Below are 18149 nucleotides of genomic sequence, written 5' to 3' on the forward strand. Positions count from 1 at the left end.
TGCACGACGGTGCCTTTCCCCAATTTCCTTTTGTCAGAACCTCCTATTAAAAGGGTTCGACCAGGAGTTATGTAGCGAATGTGTTAACTGTTGGGAAGGCAGTCGATCCCCAGTCTAGTAGACTGGTCAGCTACGCTTCTCAAAGGGTGTTGAGTGTGGATTGAAAGACATACCAAGATGTATCTTGAAAACAGTGGCTCGAGGTTGACGCGTCGAGATCGCGAGTTGAAACCCCCACCAGTTCGAACGCCGGGAGCCTCAGCATGCAGAGCTATTATCCCAACATCAAGAGTCGAGCAGGGAGTGAGGTGCTGTGGAAACGACCGTCAAGTGAGGATGCGGTGGATTGACAGAGGTTGACGGTTCAGGGCGGCAAAAATCGAGACCGAACGAGGGGTCGGACCTCCAGAAAATGAGCCGCATAGGGTACCCTATGCTGACTCGACATGCACCGCTGTGGACCGAACCAGTTCCTCGGGTTCGTGATTGGCGTGGGAGCAAACATTTCAACTGGTTCCAGAGGTGCAGGAAACAAGCCGGAAGCCCAATGATAGGCCCCACAGGTATTAGACGGATCGAAGCGTTCTCGAAACCAAGAGTCAGTATTTGCCGGTCGGAAGCTCAACGCAGATGCTTGCAAAGGCTGCTCTCGGTATCGACCCTGGCCCAAGAGTATGAAATGCTTGATATCGCGGGCCATCTTTTGTCTGAGCGGTGTGCTGCAAGGTAGCATCGGGCGCTGCAGGGAGTACTCCAGATCGCCTGCACGCGCCTCGGATCTCAAAATAACAGGAGCGGGAAGGACTCACAAAGTGGGGCACAGAATGGGCAAGCCATGAAAAAGCTGGAGTGACCCCGTAAGACGCCGTGATCAGCAGACTGAGGAGGCTTTTTGGCGTCAGGGCCCCATGTTTTGGCTAACGAACACCCCCTGTAGCCCCTCCTCGAGGCCATGACACAATCCGGTATCGTTGAGCCTCAAGACTGCCGTCCCATAATAAAACGGGGATGCGCGGTTGTAGATGTTTGCTCCTTCAAGTATGTAAATTCGAACAACACTCAAGTCAAGGAAAGTTCCTGTCGGTAACTGGTACCCTGGGCGAGTATCCCCAGACGAGTGCGGAAACATCAAAGAAAATATGTGGGCTGCCTGGTTTACAAGCTTCTAAACCGATCGTCGGCCACAGATGCCTTCCGAGCAGTCTCAGGCGTTGCACGATGAAGAAATACATTGAGAGATACGAGGAGATATGGCCAGCGTCATGTTCTTTCTGTCCGAACGATACGAGATCTCCTCAAGCCCGCAAGCCTCCGTTGAAATTCAATCAAAAACTCTCAATTCTTGCAGTCATACACAATGTTTTTCCCTCGAAAAGATGAAGTAGTCACCGAACAACTTTCTCTTCAACCCCTTTTCTGTGAATTCCTGATATTGCACAATATCAAACAAGTCAACACGAGGTTCTCCACCAGCCGGAGTCCCGATTGGCTCAGCTCCCGACTGTGGATTTGTAGTGCTTGGACCACACCCGGCGCATTTCCAGCAAGGATTTGCTGAGAGAGACACGATGCTGGGCGCCACCAGATAGGCCAACTATGGCTGCCAGCTCACTGAGCAGGAAGAGGGCGACTGCATAGATGGGAAAGCATTGCGGATACTGAACGCTGATATCTTTCGAGCTCGCGAAACCTGCCAAAAACAGAATAGAATTGAATCACGACTTTTGCGGTTCGCACTGGTCCGACAGAGTGACGAGCAAGGCAACTACCGGTAGATGGCCCTGTCTTCCAAGCGACTCGTCCGCATCGTTCTTGTCACGACTGTTGTTGATTATATTCTCATATTGATGGAAAATCGCCTTCTCCTGAAGGGGCCCGCCATTCTTTATACACAGGCGATGCTGCTATAAGCCTTGGGCAGAAGCACTTGCCGAAGTGGAAACCCGAAGAACCCCCACAGGGAAGGTCGCGGCGGTTGTCTCGGTCGAAAAAGCTTGTGTCGGTGGTTGAGGGATTTCTCTTTGCGACCTCCCGATGGAGACGTCGTTGCGTTGATTCTGGATTATTGGCTTGCCGCGGTACGCTGCTTTGCTTGTGTGCCGTCGTCGACGACCTGCATTCCACTGGGTATCATGTTGAAGGCAGATGCATCACGCTCGATATGGAGGAATGCCAACGAGGCTTTGTCAGGACACGCAAGATAACCGCCCGAGCTGCATATCAAGTTACGTTTCTTCGATCATGTCGATCTCATGGGCTTCCGATTCCGCCTTTGCGACTTGGTCGATGTGTATTCGTTGGGTGCCAGCAAGAAAGATACGCAGGTGAAAGAGACAACAAACCTCGCTGGCCTCGTCAAATTCTGCAGTACAAGCCTCTGCCTTAGTACTCATTGATGCCTCGGCAACCCATGCAGCCATGCTAGACTTGGAGCTGAAATGGGGTAACAGGGCACATTGAAATTACCCCAAACTCGGGCAAGGTGACCCGGCTTCCCCTAACCTAGGGTGAGCCAATACCAACATCAAAATTATTGTCACATTATTCAACCGCCTATCAGCTCTGAATGAGTGGCACAAAGAATCGGGCAAGTTCGAAGTCTTTGCTTTTTCAAAATGTCTTAAGACACGAGGCAATCTATTTGAAACTCGAAAGGGCCAGATATATGATGCATTAAAGACATCCGAACATAACAAACACCGGGTAGACGACTACTTCTTGACGTTGTTGGGTCCGTCCTTGGACGCGATCATACAAAAGGCCTACTATTTCACGGCGTTTGCCAGCGGGCCTGATCCAGGGATGATCCGTTTGCGAGCACCCAGTGCTACCTTGCACTGCCCTCTCCTGATGCTTACCACTCCTCGTCGCACTCATCAAGCAATCGGATCTGTCCCGGGTCTGGAAAGATTTTGGAATCCAGAATCAGGGAAGGTTTCTTGGACCAATTACGTACGCTTCCTTCACTCCTGAAGGAACCTTAGTATCTGATCAACACCCGTGTGCAGCGCCACTTTGTGCAATCGAGGTATTATTTAGAGCAGCTCCTCTACTACTCGGATTGGAAGACTACATTGTCCATTCTACGAATACTTCTCACCCGACTTTAGGGAACTCTACTTCCCAGCCGCGCTTCACCGACACCGAGGGTATTCCTCAATGCCATGTTGTGGAGTAGATACGTATTCGACGGGAAAAAGCGCTTTCCGTTGGGATGACTTTACCTGGCGTATGCTTTACTTCCTGGCAGGATCTATGCAGAATGCTCGGTTGTGTTGACATGCACAACTTCCTGGCTGGTCAGCAACATTCATCGAATTACAGGTAACAAGATCCTCGACAAGTCCACTAAAGCTACGAACGACGTGAAGCTAGCTGTACACCAAATCGTCGACGTTCTTAATTGCAAACTCGAGGTGCGAACTCAGACAGGAGACTCTACAAATACCCGAGCTTTCCAATCCTTCCCCTAGAGAACAGATCTTTTCGGGCATCTCTTTGGAACATTTCAACACCACTTTTTATTCACAGGACGCCCAGTGAATGTCCAGCTGTGCCTTCAACTTGCCATGAGTTGTACTACAGGCTTGGCCGTGGACGAGCTTGGTAAACGTTCCATCTCGAATACCACGATCTCGAGCCCACCCAGACACTTCGAGTTAGTCCCACCATATTCAAAGAACCACTCTTGTAGTATCTTTGGCTAACGGATCTACTTGCTGAAGGTCGAACTTTCTTCCGAACCTTCCCACCTCTTGACTGAATCTCAATCCAACTCTACCACGAGTACGAAATTGTTTGAGCAGTCGAGTGGAACGAGCTCCCACAGGGGCACACAGAATAGCCCAAGCTGGGGGGAGATTTATTTATTTTCGAATGGCTGACATACAAACGTTGTTATCGTTGCATGATTCTTGAGCGCCGCCGAGTATAACCTCAACTTCGATCCCTAACTCCTCGGATGTCCATCCACGAAACTCTACAATGTTACTCGGAATACACACCACACGGATTTAAAGACAACGCGATACAAGGGGCTAAACATAGATGACGTCCAACGGAAGAAATGTAAGAAGAGCAAGTGTGGCAGATTCTATTTCTACCCCAAATCGGGCACCATCCCTCCATGTTTGAACATCAAAGCTACAAAACGCCTTTTCCACTTGATCTTTGCCAGGATATGGTTGTTAAGAAGTTGGAATAAGCAGAGCGCCATCCCACAACACCACACTCACACCTCCTTGTTCCTGTGAACCCCGACCGCCCACTCCAAGCTTGTTGATCTGCATCAACATTAAGAAGTCACCATGACATGCATCTCCTTGGCAGCACAACTATCAACGCTCTCAAGATCCAAGTCCATACGAAATATGGTACGCCAGTCAGAATTCCAGCACTCTTAGCCACCTCGATCATCAACCGATATCGAGTTCGATTAGGAATCCGACATCCTCACCTCCATACCTGCAACCGGTCCAGCTTTCACCCAGCCGGCCGGGAACATACAAGACAGCTCTTTCTTTAGCATGGATAACTACTCTCCTCACTTCCGCAGAGCAGCAATCTCGAAGCGACCTCCTCGCCGATACGAACGTTTCAACTTCGACAGTTTACTCGTTGGGCAATTCCTTGACTAAAAGAGTCAGACTTCTTCAACGCCTACACTGATCTGCAAATGATGTGCTAGGCGTGCATATGAGAGTTCTTGGAACGATAACATCAAGGAATACTATGGGTTGTGAAGTGTTCTGAGGAGACGTTCAATTGCCCCTACAGCAGCCGGATGCTTTCAAATGGATTGCCGTCTCCAAGCTGACAATATTGAGTATAGGGACTCTTGCGGAATAGGGCTTGTTTCCATATTACCCATTGGCATCGTTCCCTCCTCCAAAAAGCCGACTTTTTCAAAGGCAATCCAATGTTCAACCTTCTAGCTTCACCGCTTCTGGTCACGACGCCAAACCTCCCGCGGAATAGCATGGGGAAATGATTTGGGGCAAGAGACATAAAGTGAGACTTGTTTGAGAATACAGCCACACTCTGCAAATAACGGCCCAAGGATAAGACTCTGCTTGGGTGTTTCGATCAATGTTGTGCAATCCCTCCCTCGCTACCCTACCTACCCCTTTTCTCCCCTGGCGACACTAACTCCCAACTTTGAGGAAGCACCCAAACATCCAACCACCTATGGAGACCAATGCAGGTACCTGAAGGCACAGGGACAAGTGTCATGCTCTCTAAGGTCCGAGACAGAACATTTCCGTCTCGAGGATGACATCATCGCGAAGTTTTCTGTGTGTCTCACGGCTCTCTTCTTCATTTCTAATAGTACTCTTGATCCCCATTCTACCTGCATCGACTGAAATGTCGTTTTTGTTTTCAAAGTTCTGTTCCTTTCTTTATTTACGATTCATTGGGACAACTTTCTAGTTATTACCCAGAACGCTGCAGCTGGAAAAGGTGATGCCCTCGCATGGGTTAACATGGAGTACCTCTGCAAAGGAGTTGGAGTTGTAAAAGATGTTGACGTGATTGAGTTCGGCATAGAGATAATACATGCTATGAAGCTTCGTGTGTTTGACCTTTGTTTGCAGTGATCGTAGATGGTGAGGAAGTTGAGTAGTTTTCCATGATGGAAGTAATGGTGATGCGGTGTTGATGCGGGTTATGTTCTCTTGAACATACCGAAACCTTTTAGAGTTTCGATGTATGCATATCCGGTTGGCATATATTCAGATTTTCTACCCTACAAATCTTTACTCCTAGTTAACAGAAAGATTGTAAATTGGAGAATACTTGCTGTTGACAAAGGTTTCCTCATGTATACAAGAAGCATGCATAAATACATCTGCCCATGATCAGAGGAACTCGGGTTCTCAATTTCCCCCCTCCCTGCTTTTTATATGATATTTTGTCTTGAAGTATTAATAACGGAAAGCCTGCATGCTAAAGTGATGTATTTGTGTCCCCTTAAATAGCCTCCAAGATAAAAACCAGGCTGGTAAGTACATTGACTGTCATTTTAGCGTGTATTTAGCGTCCCGAGGCTGGAAAAGATCTGTATGTCCCAAGACTTCGCCATTCTCATCCCCTTTTCTCTTGTCAACACACGTTCTTCTGGTAGGGTCCAACACCACCTTCAACCAATAAATAGAGAAGCTACTCAGACGAAAACAACCTTGTTCCGTCCCAACCTTCCAAACAAACCAATCTCTGTAAGTAGGATGTTGTATTCGGGATGTCAACAGAGATCGAACTGATGTGGTACTCCGCAACCGCCATCAAGACGAAGTAAGTTGAAACTGCAAGACCAGATGATACCACAGTGCTAACTACATTGACAGCAATAACTGGGTGTACATTTAACTCTTGTCTTATCTATGAATGAGGTTGACCAGATAAAAAGTGCAAGTGGCGCTCGGAACTGTTGTGCCTCCCTGGCATGTGTTTTGCTCAGGTAATGCAGGCCTGCCCTCTTCTTTACGCTAGTCACCACTTTTAATTTTTCCGCAAATGCCTCGTATGGGTACTGAGTCACCTGGCTGAGATCGACCTCGGTTTTGATCCCTCTCATTGCTTCCTCGAATATCTCTACCGTCGGGAATCCGTTATGAACTTCCCACGCACCCGGTCTCTTCCAATCGTACTTTGGTTATGCTAGCCTCACCGCTGCACAGCAGCATCAAATGGAAGCCGTCTCGAATAACATCGTATTTGGCATCTAGTATGTTATAGTATATCATCTTGAGAAAAAAAGAGGGATTTGTTTTCTCACTACGTGATGCCCCCCCTTTTTCTTCTTCGCAACAATTATCAACAGGGTCAGCCTCGCATCCGCCATGTCCACTCTCAGGGCGCGGTTGCGACTACTGCTGTCTTCAGACATAAGCCGTAATCTTTTCCCATGATGTCCTTGGGGCTTCTTGACCTCCCCGAATTGTCTAATTATTTTGGGACTTGTCTTGTCTTGTCTTGTCTTGTCTTGTCTAGCCCAGTGTACTGGACTGAACTGTACATCTGTATGCTAATTGTTTATATAGTGAGCATTCCTGCCCACCCGCCTTCCCACGGGTGCTGCAACCTTTTTGCTGCAGGAGGGTATCGTGCTGACTGGGGTTTCGTTGCGCGTAGGTTTATTTCATTATTTTGACTCTGCAAGCGATTGGTCTTGCCAATCTCAGATCTTTTGAATGATGTCATTTGTGGCTATTGGATTCCAATGATTCGCAATTCCTGGGTCATTGATATACTGACATACCATGCCCGCCAACGCGTTTTTCCCTCCTCTCGCACGTAGGTTCTCTCGCCTCCCGACATCCCTGGAGAATGTTGCCAATTGACGGGGGACGTCCAAGGCTAACTCTCACTCCATAGCTCCTCCAGCTCCGGCCCCACCCGCTGCTGGTAAGTGTCAGTTTATCTCAATGTACCCCTCATTCAAAGGACACTGCATGCTGACCTTTTCTAGCTCCTCCCGTCGCCCCGGCAGCCCCGGCAGCCCCTGCCCCAGCTCCCGCCGCAGTTGGTAAGACCCCATCCTTCAATGGGACATATTCAGATCGGTATACCACTCAATTAGGTACATTTGACTAATAGTTTGTAGCCTCTGCTCTTGCCCGTGGTGTTCGTGGTGCAAACCTCGGTGCTGGTAAGCTTACTTTCTATTTAGACTTGCAATCAACTCATGTCCATGTTTTCCCTCATCTGGGATATTTCCAGAACTCTGAAGCACTGGGGCCGATTCCTGCTGAATGTCCTTCGGAATCGCGAAAAATGGAAAGATTGGCGTTCAAATGCTGACTTTTGTTTTTAGACGATGACGACGATGATGACGATGGTGATGACGACGGCGAAGATGAGGAGGACGAAGGTGATGAATATGTTTTCGTCCCACCGTGGACCTTTCTCCCCAAAAAGGCAATTTAATATTTCAAATGATTCCTGGGCGTGGCCACCCTCTACCCTCCAAATGGAAAGATGTATTTGCTTCTCGTCTGATTAGTTCTTTGGAATATGACGATTACCGTCCCCATGCCGCTTTTATTGACTTGACAGAAAAGGCAATAGAAACGAACGAAGAGATAAGTGCTTCTTGATTCCATTTTTATGAATGCCCAGCTGACCTTCTGTTCTCGAGATTTGCCGATACAGCAGTTCGAACCTCAAAGTATCGCGGCGAGCTGAAGTATTGGGGCCAAGCTTACCTTGGTGTCGAGACCGAATGTAAAATTTCGAAAGTACAAGCTCGATTGAAATAGAGAACTCGCGAAGTTCAACGACACAAAACGAGATGTAGACCTCGAAAGTACGCGCGGGACTGGAACAATGGAATCGCGAAGCTTGAGGTAATCGACGAAGTTGGAGAGCTGCAGGGTTCGAAAGTACTGGCAGCAACTGGCTTGAGCTGGAACATTCGAAGTCGAAGAGAGAGAACGAGGACAGGGGGAGGGGGGGTCTAGGGAGGTGGGAGAAGCATTGGCCATCCGACGGCATGGCGTGAAGAGAGATGGCGGGGATTCTCGATACCTGGCGGGGCAATGGCAGAGGTTAAGTACCAAGGAAGGGTGACGTGGAGAGAGGAGAGCCATGACATGGGGCGGATGGTGGAAATGGGTGCAATGACGGAGATGAATGGGCGAAGATGAATAGGAGAAAGAAGGTTCTACACAAGCACAACAGAGGATTGAATGTACACAAGAAAGAAGGCGTAATGACGAGAAGATAACGGACAACGGACATGCAATGTTTAAATCAGGATCCAAATAGTAGAGATTTATACAGCAATGGCGCGCCCACATACCTTCTTCTACGCTTCCGTTTCTCAACCTCTCAAGGAAGAGCCATCCAAAACTTCAGCAGTATGCGTCCCCAACCCCGCCAACGGATCCCACCTCGACACAGCCGTAAACCCAGCGTTCCCACACCCGGGGTTACTCCCTTCTTGATATCATTCAGCGCGCTCGGATTAGCAGACAGCACCGGATTGGTACTCCGACCGGCTTCTTACCAGCAGTGATACGTGCTTCATTGATAAGCGTAATAATACTTCCCACTGTTGGCGCCGCTGCTGAAGCCAAATAGATAATGGCCAATGCCGTCCACTGCTGTGAGATGCCATGCTCTGTTGCAGAGATATCAGGGATCCCGCGAGTTTTTCCGGAGGCGTCGCAGCTAGGTCTAGCAGCATATATTCGCGGTCCGGATGGGAGTGGAGGGGACGTACAGAGTGGTAGAGTACTTCGGCATGTGGCTCTTGAAATACCTTGCCACAGCAGACGATTGACAACTCAGCAGCGTAAAGTTATTGCTGAAACCACCACCAGAGTAGATGGTAGTTTCGCACGCCACTTCCGCAGCTGTGATCGCAGCACCAGGAATGATTTGCGTTGCTCCGACAGAGGTTATGTATGGGCGAGGACGGGTTGAACCCTCCTGCTGCACCGGCGGCGTCGAGAACACCACAGGCGCAGCCGACATATGTGCAGCATATTTTGCCATTTCCGCGACCTCATAGTCGCCGTTACTAACGACGGTGGTTACGCCTCGGAGACCGAGCTTCATCCATCTGAGAAGAATTTAGCTGGTCATTACCGATTATGAATTAGTTTCTTACACATTGCATTGGCGGTTCATACAAGCAACAGGAAGATTTCCTTCGTTGCCTGCCTAAGAAAATGCAAATAACTGACGCTTGTGTGAAAATCCCACAGGCTTTCGGCCCTTTGTATCTGCCCACAGCAGGTTCTGGATAGACCGAATCACTGAGGAAGTTAGGAAAGCAGCTCAAGTACTCCGAAAATAGATTCAACTCATAGTCCCGCGACGTTTCCGCCTTGCCTAGGTACAATGGCTGATGTCGAGGGCGTCCAGGAAAGGGTTGAATGAAGCACCAACACCTTCTACTAAGTCTCCGCCTTGGTATAAAGTCACCTTTTGTGGATACACTACAAACTGTTAGTGATGGTCTTTGGCATGGCCGAGGGAGAGAATGTGCCAAGTGCTATTGCATATTCAAGATCGAGGTCAGACTCTCCGTTGTAGTAAAGGCTCTCAGCTATTTGCTGCAGCGTTCTACCATCGATAGAGGCCAGAGTCCAGGCAGATCCCTGTGGTACATTGATAGATAGATAGTGGTAAAACAAGCCAAGATCGCTTTGGATCTGCGCCTAGGCACTTGTGTGAATTGGCCGTGCAAAAGCAAAAATTGCACTCACATTAGGTGCTTGCTCATGGATTCCGAACGAAGATCCGCTCAGGTCAGAAGAATTCTCAACTCGATCAAGGGGCCATACTTGGCCATCGAATAGATCGGGAAGCCAGAAAGACCCCTCAACAATCCGGAGTAATATACGAACTGCAGTATGATAACGCTGACGAGGAAGCTCCTGGTTTCAGAGCGACATAAGGTGTCAATGGAGCTTCGCCTCCGGATTTGCGACCCCCGCCACCGGAGCCTAGACATAAGGAGTCAGCATCGCTCATTCCAAAAGGCAGAATCGAGAATGTATACTGATATTGAAAGGAGGAGCAGATTCACCACCATGTTTCGTTTCAAGAGACGAACCTTCCTTCTCGGCTCCGGATCCGCGAAGAATACGTCGAACCCAATAGCGGGCGTGATGAAGTCAATGTGAGCCTTGATTTCGACGGGAACCCTGTACTCATCACAAGCAAGATGAGATTTCTTTGTTTCGGAGTGCTCATAGACCTTGATACTGTCAATGTCGTGAAACTTCTTCTTGAAACAACAAAACGCTCACTTTATATTTGGTTTGCAGCAATGCTTCGGCTTCTCCAATTGTCGAACTGAACAGGATCCAGCTGGAACCTTTCGAGATCGAAAGACGGGCTTGTTTAATTCCGTGACTTGAGAGCCATTCCTTCATGGCATTGAGCGTCTCAACAGTCGAGGCAAAGACCTCAACAATCGGTGTTGTCGCCCTCGATTACTCCCTTTTGAAGTTCGCAGCGTACCTGTTCTGGTGCTGGTTGGATCCAAAACATCCATGAGGAAATCATGGCCTTTGTGTATATTCTGCTGTGTCAAGCCGATAGAAATAGGGAGGGGCGTTCTCCTGTCAAGCTTGACATCACCTGGGAGCCACCTTGGGTCTTCAACTTGACGCTTTTCATGGACAGCATAGCTTGCCGTCGGTGAGAAAGAGACTGATGACAAAAGACCTGCAACGGCGATGAAGGAGAGTCTCATCGTTAGATAGCAATCCGTATGAGAGAGTAACTCGCAAGACTGCAGCACGCTAAGCGAGCCTGTCTATAATCTAGTCAAGTATATCGGAGAGATTTAATCTCCCGAATGCAGGATCTCAAATTCTCTTAGCAAGGACTAAACTCCCCGCGCCCATTTCGTCTCCCCATACTCATGTAATCAAGCCTTCGGACAAGAGCGCTGGGATCCCAATCCGAGCCCAAAAAGCAAATATCAGTCAGAATTAGGACGTGAATGGCTCTGAGACAGAATTCAATAGAACTAGTGATGTTTCTGACACCTCTTAGGCGAAGTCGGCGCCATTCTGCTCCACAGGGCGTGGAATGGTCCAGATTTGGCAGAGATCTTCAGTCGCGAAGAAGAAATCTCAACCGCGGCTGATTTTGAGGTTGATGGCTCCGAGTCGTTGGCAAACCCTATTCACCACGTGCGGACCTCGTATTGCACTTTAATTGTGGTCTTTCACATTCGAAGCACTTTCCGGCAGAGAAAAAGAACTTGGAGAATGTGCCCGGGAGTCGCAGGCTTTAACTTAGAGACATCTTAAGCCTTCCTCTCCTGATGCCGACACAGTATAAACAGCAATCAATCATCAAAACTGGCAGTTGTAGCTCTCAGCTCATGACGAATATGTCTATCGCCGCACCTGTAATCTGACAATCATGTTCAAAGTTAAAATCGTACGGTTTCACCCCTTGATTATTGTAAGACTTGTCTTATATGCTGGTGGCCGAGTGAGCTCGGTTGGAAAGAAGATAAGGCTGAGACCTGGCTCAGCGCCTGGCTCTCCTGAGCCAAGCCACGTGATCAGATAGGAGAAGTCGAGAGACAATCACTTTCATTTGATTGGTTTATCAGATGATAGACGAGCAGGTGGCGGGGCTACCGGGGCACACTGGTGCAGAAGACTTGAAGCTCGTCAAAATCTGGGGAAACGACTTTCGATTGTGACACCAATCAGTCTGGCAGAAGTTGAGATGTACTAACTCTCATCGAAAGCGGTTATCAGAGATGCACTTGGAGCTCGTGGGGTCGAGACGGAGCACACTGGTGCGAATGGTTCCCTTACTGTCCAAGACCTTGAGCTTGAGCTTCGTCCACAAAATCGCAACTGCTGAAACAGGAATTGAGAGACGCTGACTCTCCTTGACCGCGGCTTATCAGATGATAGAGAGGGGTCAGTTAGATCAAGGAGAGGCACACTGGAGCGAATTGCTCCGTCAGCGTCCGGCAAATGAGTTTCAATTCGATGAGCCAAATCCAAAGCACGCAGATCAAATCCGTTCGCCCATCTATTAATAAGTCCTAACCTCACTTTTCCCCTATATCCCATTTTCCAGTCCATATGCCTAGACAATTAACGAGTATCCGAACCGCTTTTATGAATAATTCTTTCGCCTTTGATTCCGTTCCTAACTCCAAGAACTCCAAGTTGCCTCCCAACCTACCATCTCATGACATGACGCATCATTTCGCCATGGCTACCGCACACACACCGTCAGCACCGTAGCATACATTACAATCATGATTCACAATATCACGTCCGAAAATCCCAGCCTAGAGAAAGCAACCGCAGTCTCTCGGATACTAAACGGCAATTCCGATCCTTCACCCTCAGGATCGGAACCATAAAAACATAACGCACCTTTCAGGAGCCGGAACCCCTTTCGCAACCAAACGTGCGCACCCTTCTCATTGCCCAATATGCTCTGGAACTCGGTGAACAGGTAACAAGCCATGAAGGACAGCTCCCAGGTCACGGTATCTGCTTTTCCTTGGATTTTTGACAGCTGTTGCGAGAGCAGCCGCACGGCTTTGGAGGAGTGATAGGAGGCGGAACTGTGTAAGGAGGCGATGATCGAGCTGTAGTTTACGCAGATGTTGACGTGGTTCGAGTGGTGCATGATTGCTGTTGCGAGGACGAGGTGTCGGAGCGAGGGCTCAAAGTGAGTTACTTGGAGGAGGAGGGCCCAGATTGGGGATTTGAAATCGGGGGATGAGGGGTTGGTGCGTAGGGAGACGAGGTATTGGAAGTAGTAGGCGTCTCGTTGGGAGATTGGGAAGACGGGTAGTTGGGGTGGGGGGTTTGAGAAGAGGTAGAGTGCTCCACGTCGAATGTATGGGAGTGATGATCGCCTCAGTGGGGGTGTTGGTGGGTGTGTGTCGTGGATTGGCAAGCAAACAAAGCTATGCTTTCGAGAGAGGTGGCTGATTTCCGAATATGGAGGGGGAGGGTCGTTACAATTCGTATTCTCTAGTCTGATATCTGATCAGCCTAGGAAAGCAGAGACGGGCATGCAGTACGTACCTGCATAAGTAACACGCGAACCTTTTCTTTGGCCCCGGTCTCCTCCATCTCGACTTCCTCCTCTTCACGGTATGTGTGATTGTCAAGCTGGTGGTGCTGCCATTTCGACGGCCTTGAGGTAGATCTCTCGAGCACTGCTCCTTGCTCGAGTAGATCGTCTGGATGGAGACTTTCCGTCGTATAACTCGATCTGTCTTGAGCACCGATATGATAACTCGTGTCTGGGAGACGAGTTGCCAGAGGAGACGCGCCGAGAGAAAAGCACCGTCGACACATGTAGTCTGCTCAGCCTCGCCCATGGTCGCCCAACTCCAACGTTGAAGCAGCAACGCGGCAGTTGGAACGCCAAATGTTTCCTGGGAGGCCTGACATTTTTGTACGGGATATAGCAGCACAGATCGCGGAGCGCGTTGAAGCATCCAATTTTAACTGCAGCAGCATCGCCAACGTGGCAGCGTCTGCAGTGGAGGGGTGGTGATTGGGTTACCAGGTTTAGAGTGCCCGCGCCTGGACATTTTTGGATGATCTGCTGCTGGGAGTGGAAGGTTCAGCGGTTGAGCCCCCGCCCAATGGAGATCATGTTTCCGAGATTGAAGCAATGCACGAGAAAAATTGCGGGGCAAGGCTGCAAAGAGGGGGAGTTTTGTTGCGCAGAAAGGAGTGATTGGGCACGACCAGAATAGTTTCTAATTAACCGGAGGGGTAGCTTAGGAGCTCGCAGCTCGCAGCTTGCAGCTTGCATAAAGAAACTTTTCCGTTCCCCGAAGAGCTGTGCGATATCGGTGCAGAGATCTAGAGATTAATATTCCGTTCTCGCAAGAGCATTTCCCTCGAAGGCATTAAGGATGCCTATGCATCTTCAAGAGAATTTTATATGTACTGCAGAGAAAATCGAGAATACTTTCCCCAGAAATCTATCTTGATCCTCCTCGCATGACGCTTAAATAAAGTTTCAAGTGGGCTGGCTGCTGCCGCTGTTTTCAATCATGCATGAACCCGCAAAGGCACTCGGCATTCAAGGTTTATTTAGGTGAAGGTTTCGGCAAATATACACCAGATTCTCAACCCAGTGTTGTACGAGGATTGGTCTGTCGGGACCTTATTGATTGAAACAACTTTTTGGTATGTGTAACCAGCAGAGGGCTGGGCTATGTTGCCGCAAAATCGTCATAGACTTGCAGATATAGATGGGTCTAGATGTGTACCCTGCACACAGACACTTGAGCTCCGAATCCAAGCACCGAATCACATCAAAGGACAGTTTGAGCATGCAAGATGGCGGTAAGCATTGAAGTACTATTAATGAGAAGGAAACTTCAATCCTCAACGAACATCCTCCCATTCAAGAGCCCAAATTATGCGGCTATTTGCAGCCCAAGACAACATTTGAGCTTCCTTCCAAGACAGCATCTTAGTTTCGTCTCATCCCAGCTGTTTATGATTTAGAAAGACAAGAATTTACTGGACAAAACAACCTTCTCCTCATGGAGCACAGTCACGAGCTATAGTCTAGAAGATGATACTGATACCTCAGACAAAAGGGCTATCTTCTCTTCATAGGACACACTTATCCTCTGGAAAATAACGCGATCATTTCGGACGAAAAGGTGTGGTTCTCAGTCACCACAGGAGAAGAAAACCCAAAGAATTACAGCAGAGCAAGCATTTAAAGCTGTTTATCACCCAAAAACTAATAAACATAATACCCACTCCGTTCTCTCCCTCCCCCTCTCCAAAGTAATCAGGATAGATGCCCTTGCCTCTTCTAATATCCTTGAGCCTCTATTCTCCAGTCACTCCTAAATCTTTCTTTACGAAGCTAAATCCAAACCAATCAAATCGCGCGTCTCTTTTCCTACCACATACTTTAAAATCCTTGAGCGACGAGTCCATTCCAATATATTGTACGAGAGTATGGCAACAACAAAAACTCATGAGCAAATGATTCAGGTAATCAAGTATATAATACAACAGGACACGGTAATGTAGCCAGATGTCTACTTCGCGCGGTCATTGTCTCTCTTCTATCAAGTTGGAATCACTCAATTCCTTTGATACTCATCCAAGCTCGAAGCAAGCAATCAACAATCAAGCGGCCACCACAATTGGGCTCTCATCTATATAGCCTTCCCGTCTCGGATCTTGTGCCATCACGGTGTTGCAGAATCTTCAAAGCTACGCAACTGTGCGAATAGCCCCTTCTCTTCTGCCTTCCTCTCCACTTTCTTCCCTCAAGCATGGGCCTCAACCTTCATCTACACCCAGAAATTATCCCTCAAGACGTCTCAACTTAATCCCTTTCGGCACAACAAACAGCCCCTTAGCCTCAACACAAACCCTCCCATCCACCGTCTCCAATCTGCCACTGACCCAGCCCTTGCGTTCCGTAAACCCCTTCTCCGGAATCGCCCTGACCACATAGAAAGAATTCGTAACAACCGGCTTCAAATAGTTCAATTCCAGATTCGCCGTCACGCCCGTCTGGGCCGGAAACTGTTTGATCGCACAACGTCCCAGTATCTCATCCATAATCGTCGCCGTGACTCCTCCATGTGTTACTCCGGGCCATCCAGCAATCGCACCCCCGAACCAGATCACCGTTACAATTTCTCCCGATTCTTTGTTCCAGAAGATACGTTGGAAACCGCCGATGGCGCGCGCGCCGCCGAGGGGCCCGGTTGTGAGGCGGCGCGAGAGCTCGGTGTCAGGTACGGAGGAGTAGGCTTCGTAGGAGGTCCACTTGGGGTCTGTGGAGAGGGATTGCACGATTGGGAGTTTTTCGGCTTGTTTTTGGAGGTGTTCGATCATGAGGGTATCCTCTTTTGAGCCAGCGGGTGGGAGGGGAGGTGGTGCGAGGACGAGGCGCACGTATTGGCCTGCTGTGAGGCCGATGGTGAAGAAGATAACTGCGTAGATGTACGGGCGGAGGGAGCGTTTGGGTGTTGGTTGGAGGGAGGGTTGGGGTGGAGCGGGGGAGGAGAATTGGGAGCGCAGGTCTGTTGGTCGAGGAGATTCGGTGGGAGGAGAAGTTGGCTCAGTCGAGTATTGGCGGTTGCATTGAGGGAAGGGACGCCGTGAGGACGAAGATGCTAGTTTGGAGATGCGAAGACATCTTGTTGAAGGCCGAGTTATTGGTCTCGCAGTCTGTAAGAAGACTCGAGCTGGTAACCGCGTGATCATTGTGTGAGTATTGGAGGTCGTCTGCCGGGAGGGTTGAAATAAAGACACCCTCTCTCCACCTAATGTTCCAGCTTCCTGCTCTGCTCTTGCTTGCCGGCGCAATTGGGGGTGAGCTCGAATAACAAAGCCTCAAGCTTCACTGCCTCGGCGCATGTCTCGCAACCCCTGACTTTGACCAAAAAGCGACCTCTTTTGCCTTAACCAATCGATAAGCAGCAGCGACATTCCCCCGATAACAAATTTCCCGTCAAGGTCCAGAAGAACTCCCTCGAACACTTTATAAGCCTCGCCCACAACTCACCCACAATGGCTTCCTGCTCCTCTCCAGCCACTTTCTCCGAACATCGTCTCCCTCCATGAGGCCTTTCCTCTCTTCTCCCCGCTACCTCACACGATCAATACTCTCCAAAGCCGTCCATCAAATGGGCTCCATTGTCGCCTCCCGAGAGCTCAGGACTCTAGCACAGGTCCCCCAACTCGCCCTCTCTGTCGCAGAAGACGATGCAGAAATCAGAGCAAAATACCGACCTTTCCTGCTTGATCCAGAGGTAGAAGCCACAGATTGGATCTCGCAATTGGAGCTCGACACCGTGATGTCCATTTCCTCAGCCGATATCGAGAAGACCGGTTCTCGACTCAAGGTCTTGGTCCTCTACGGGAGTCTGCGTAAACGGTACCCCAACCATATCCTCGCATTTCACTTTTTCTAGTTTTGATTGCTGATATGCGGTGGAATGGACATAGGTCTTATTCCAAACTCATGGCTTTCGAAGCTTCCCGCATCCTCCACCGCCTCGGCTGCGACGTCCGGATCTTCAACCCCTCCGCCCTCCCCATCCGCGACTCAGTCCCAGACACGCATCCCTCGGTCCAAGAACTACGCTCCCTCTCTGCATGGTCCGACGGTCACGTCTGGGTCACGCCCGAACAGCACGGGAACCTAACCGCCGTGTTCAAAAACCAAATCGACTGGATCCCGCTCTCCACCGGTTCCGTACGTCCCACCCAAGGCCGCACATTATCGATAGTCCAAATCAATGGCGGTAGTCAGAGTTTCAATGCGTTGAATAGTTTAAGGATATTGGGGAGGTGGATGAGGATGTGGACGATTCCCAATCAGAGCAGTTTGCCGATGGCATATAAGAATTTCGAGGATGAAGGAGGTGATGGGAGTGGGAAAGCGAGACTACTGCCGTCTGGGAATAGAGAGCGGTTGGTGGATTGCATGGAGGAATTTGTGAAGTTCACAGTGATGCAACGGCCGTATAAGGAGAGTTTTGGGGATCGGTTTAGTGAGCGGAAGGAGAGGAGGGAGAGGAGGGAGAGGGAAGAGAAGAGGAGGTTAAAGGAGATTGCAGAGAAGGAGAAGGAGTTGGCTGTTGGAGGGAGCGTATAGAGGCGGCTGTACCTCCACTTTAAGTAGGCTTTTCAATC

At 49.3% G+C, this 18149-nt stretch overlaps 5 protein-coding genes across 5 annotated transcripts; 1 reads left to right on the plus strand and 4 right to left on the minus strand.

Moving 5' to 3' along the window:
• Positions 1–7776: 7776 nt before the first annotated feature.
• K444DRAFT_612143 (uncharacterized protein) lies at positions 7777–8638 on the minus strand. The gene has a single exon (XM_024880075.1). It carries the CDS (start codon positions 8491–8493, stop codon positions 8041–8043), a length of 453 nt encoding a protein of 150 aa, XP_024737775.1. The 5' UTR covers positions 8494–8638; the 3' UTR covers positions 7777–8040.
• Positions 8639–8821: 183 nt separating this feature from the next.
• On the minus strand, positions 8822–11209 carry K444DRAFT_642775 (uncharacterized protein; the record flags this gene model as incomplete). Its single annotated transcript, XM_024884779.1, has 9 exons — positions 8822–8940; positions 9008–9171; positions 9224–9565; positions 9614–9662; positions 9846–9944; positions 9995–10166; positions 10538–10708; positions 10761–10919; positions 11003–11209. 9 exons carry the CDS (start codon positions 11207–11209, stop codon positions 8822–8824), a joined length of 1482 nt encoding a protein of 493 aa, XP_024737776.1.
• A 1413-nt stretch (positions 11210–12622) lies between these two features.
• K444DRAFT_612144 (uncharacterized protein) lies at positions 12623–14168 on the minus strand. The gene is made up of 3 exons (XM_024880076.1): positions 13536–14168; positions 12873–13486; positions 12623–12708 (listed from the first exon to the last, which is right to left on the minus strand). The coding sequence occupies exons 1-3, from the start codon at positions 13832–13834 to the stop codon at positions 12695–12697; spliced, it is 927 nt and encodes a 308-aa protein (XP_024737777.1). The 5' UTR covers positions 13835–14168; the 3' UTR covers positions 12623–12694.
• A 1635-nt stretch (positions 14169–15803) lies between these two features.
• On the minus strand, positions 15804–17073 carry K444DRAFT_642776 (uncharacterized protein; the record flags this gene model as incomplete). Its single annotated transcript, XM_024884780.1, has 2 exons — positions 15804–16568; positions 17017–17073. The coding sequence occupies 2 exons, from the start codon at positions 17071–17073 to the stop codon at positions 15804–15806; spliced, it is 822 nt and encodes a 273-aa protein (XP_024737778.1).
• Positions 17074–17137: 64 nt separating this feature from the next.
• K444DRAFT_527545 (arsenate resistance ArsH) lies at positions 17138–18111 on the plus strand (the record flags this gene model as incomplete). Its single annotated transcript, XM_024874643.1, has 2 exons — positions 17138–17388; positions 17460–18111. The coding sequence occupies 2 exons, from the start codon at positions 17138–17140 to the stop codon at positions 18109–18111; spliced, it is 903 nt and encodes a 300-aa protein (XP_024737779.1).
• Positions 18112–18149: the final 38 nt, after the last annotated feature.

Source organism: Hyaloscypha bicolor (assembly GCF_002865645.1).
Source record: "Hyaloscypha bicolor E unplaced genomic scaffold K444scaffold_57, whole genome shotgun sequence".
NCBI classification, from domain to species: Eukaryota; Fungi; Ascomycota; class Leotiomycetes; order Helotiales; family Hyaloscyphaceae; genus Hyaloscypha; species Hyaloscypha bicolor.

Excerpts from the sequence above, each read along its gene's own strand:
- K444DRAFT_612143 (XM_024880075.1), bottom strand. The coding sequence starts at position 8,493 with ATGCCGTCGGATGGCCAATGCTTCTCCCACCTCCCTAGACCCCCCCTC.
- K444DRAFT_612144 (XM_024880076.1), bottom strand. The coding sequence starts at position 13,834 with ATGGGCGAGGCTGAGCAGACTACATGTGTCGACGGTGCTTTTCTCTCG. Across the intron at positions 13,487-13,535 it reads TTCGCGTGTTACTTATGCAG|ACTAGAGAATACGAATTGTA; the intron begins GTACGTACTGCA and ends ATCAGATATCAG.